The following is a 1,509-nucleotide window of genomic DNA, read 5'->3' as shown; positions in this document are numbered from 1 at the left end:
CTGATGTAAGAGAGGTTAGTGGGGAGAGTGGGCCCCGAATTTAAAAGCGCGAAGACGCCGTGTATTCTTTTTTTGAGCTTAGCCTTCGATGTTATGAAACAAACGCAAGGCGGACATGGCATATCGCTCTCGGGCCCACAGACATCCGTCATCCCCCGCACACCCGCCGCACACCCGCCGCCCCCGCACGCGCCCCACCCCGGCCGGGAGAAAGGGGAGTGACAGTTTGGGATTGAAAGTCGAGATACCTCGCACTCCATGTGCGAGAACGCAGGGTAAATGTAAGCCGGATGGCTCACAGGCCACCTCTTGCGCCCCGAGCTTACCATCTACCGCACTGAACACTGCTGCCCCCTCGCTCCCAACCCATCCATCCACCTCGCCGCGAGGCGCCGCGCAATCTCGGGCGATCTCGGGCTATCTGGGAGCTCCACGCCACGCCCCCCCCCCCGCCCCCGCCGCCGTGCCACGCTATCTCGGGCGATCTCGGAGCGTCGCTCGCGCGGCGGCACACCTGCTCAAAAAAGGAAGGGCCCGGTTGGAGCCACGGGGTCACAGACTAGTCTTTTTTTGCTTGGCCGGAGTGCAGGAGCAGCAGGGACGGCGCGGGTTGCAGGGGGCGTTCTTCTTTCTTTGCCTTCTCCAGAGCGCCACCCAGGGCTACTGAGATTTCGCGTCAACCGGCGGGCACCTTGCACACACACATGCATATGTTGATGTCCAGTTGATGTCCAGCGCGGCCGAGCCGCACGTGGCCGCGGTGTTGCGAGGCGACGAAGCGGCGGTGCGTTCGTGGCTCGAGAGAGGCGGGCGAGCAAATACCACGCGCGAGCATGGCAAAGCAAGCAACGTTACCCTGCTGATGGACGCCGCCATGATGGCTCGATCGCTGCAGAGGCTAAGTGTAGAGCGACCCTCTAGCCCTACTACCCAACCATTCTTGGAGCGCTCTACAAAGGTAAGGTAAATTTCTCCACACACACAAAGTGGTGGGGCAAGGCGGGGCGACCCTCGCATCTCCACACCCGGACACGGGCAGGAGCCCCACGGCATTCAAAGTGCTAGCACTGGCCCGGTGCACGTGGGTGAGCAGCCTGCCCCTCTCTCCCGACAAACCACAAATCGCACTCTACTCTCTAGCCGTCCCCTAAATGGCTAAAATACATAGTTATAGACAATCTAAGACAATCAAGAACACATTTGACATATAAAGCCGGAGGTGTGGCTTGAGCCTGTTGTTCATCTTCATGACCGGCACGGTGCCGGTTCATGTTAGATGTTTCATGACGATATGTGTGTTTCACTTGCTCACCCCCATCGACGCCTCTCCGAGGCGACGCGCTCGAACAGTCTGACCCCATCCTCTAGAGCGAGAGTGCGAGCCTCACTCAACGCGGCGCGGGGGTCGGCGGCACCAACCGACGCAGCCGCTCGTCTGCCGACGCGCCGCCCGCGGCGGCCTGTCGCCCGACACGGGCCAAGAGCGGGGCCGAATCGCGCAGCACTTGC

At 61.3% G+C, this 1,509-nt stretch overlaps 1 protein-coding gene across 1 annotated transcript in view; it reads right to left on the bottom strand.

The window, feature by feature from the left end:
- Positions 1 to 145, bottom strand: part of EMIHUDRAFT_207840 (hypothetical protein) — a gene marked incomplete at both ends in the record, with an annotated part of 537 nt that extends 392 nt beyond the window's left edge. Inside the window, one exon of the mRNA XM_005774141.1 lies at positions 140 to 145. Within this exon, the coding sequence (XP_005774198.1) occupies positions 140 to 145 (6 nt within the window). The remainder of the gene's footprint in view (positions 1 to 139) is intronic.
- Between the last annotated feature and the right edge of the window lie 1,364 nt (positions 146 to 1,509).

This window comes from Emiliania huxleyi (genome assembly GCF_000372725.1).
Source record: "Emiliania huxleyi CCMP1516 unplaced genomic scaffold EMIHUscaffold_32, whole genome shotgun sequence".
Lineage (NCBI taxonomy): Eukaryota > Haptophyta > Isochrysidales > Noelaerhabdaceae > Emiliania > Emiliania huxleyi.
Note: the sequence above shows the minus strand (reverse complement) of the source record. Positions and strands in the feature narration are given on the sequence as shown.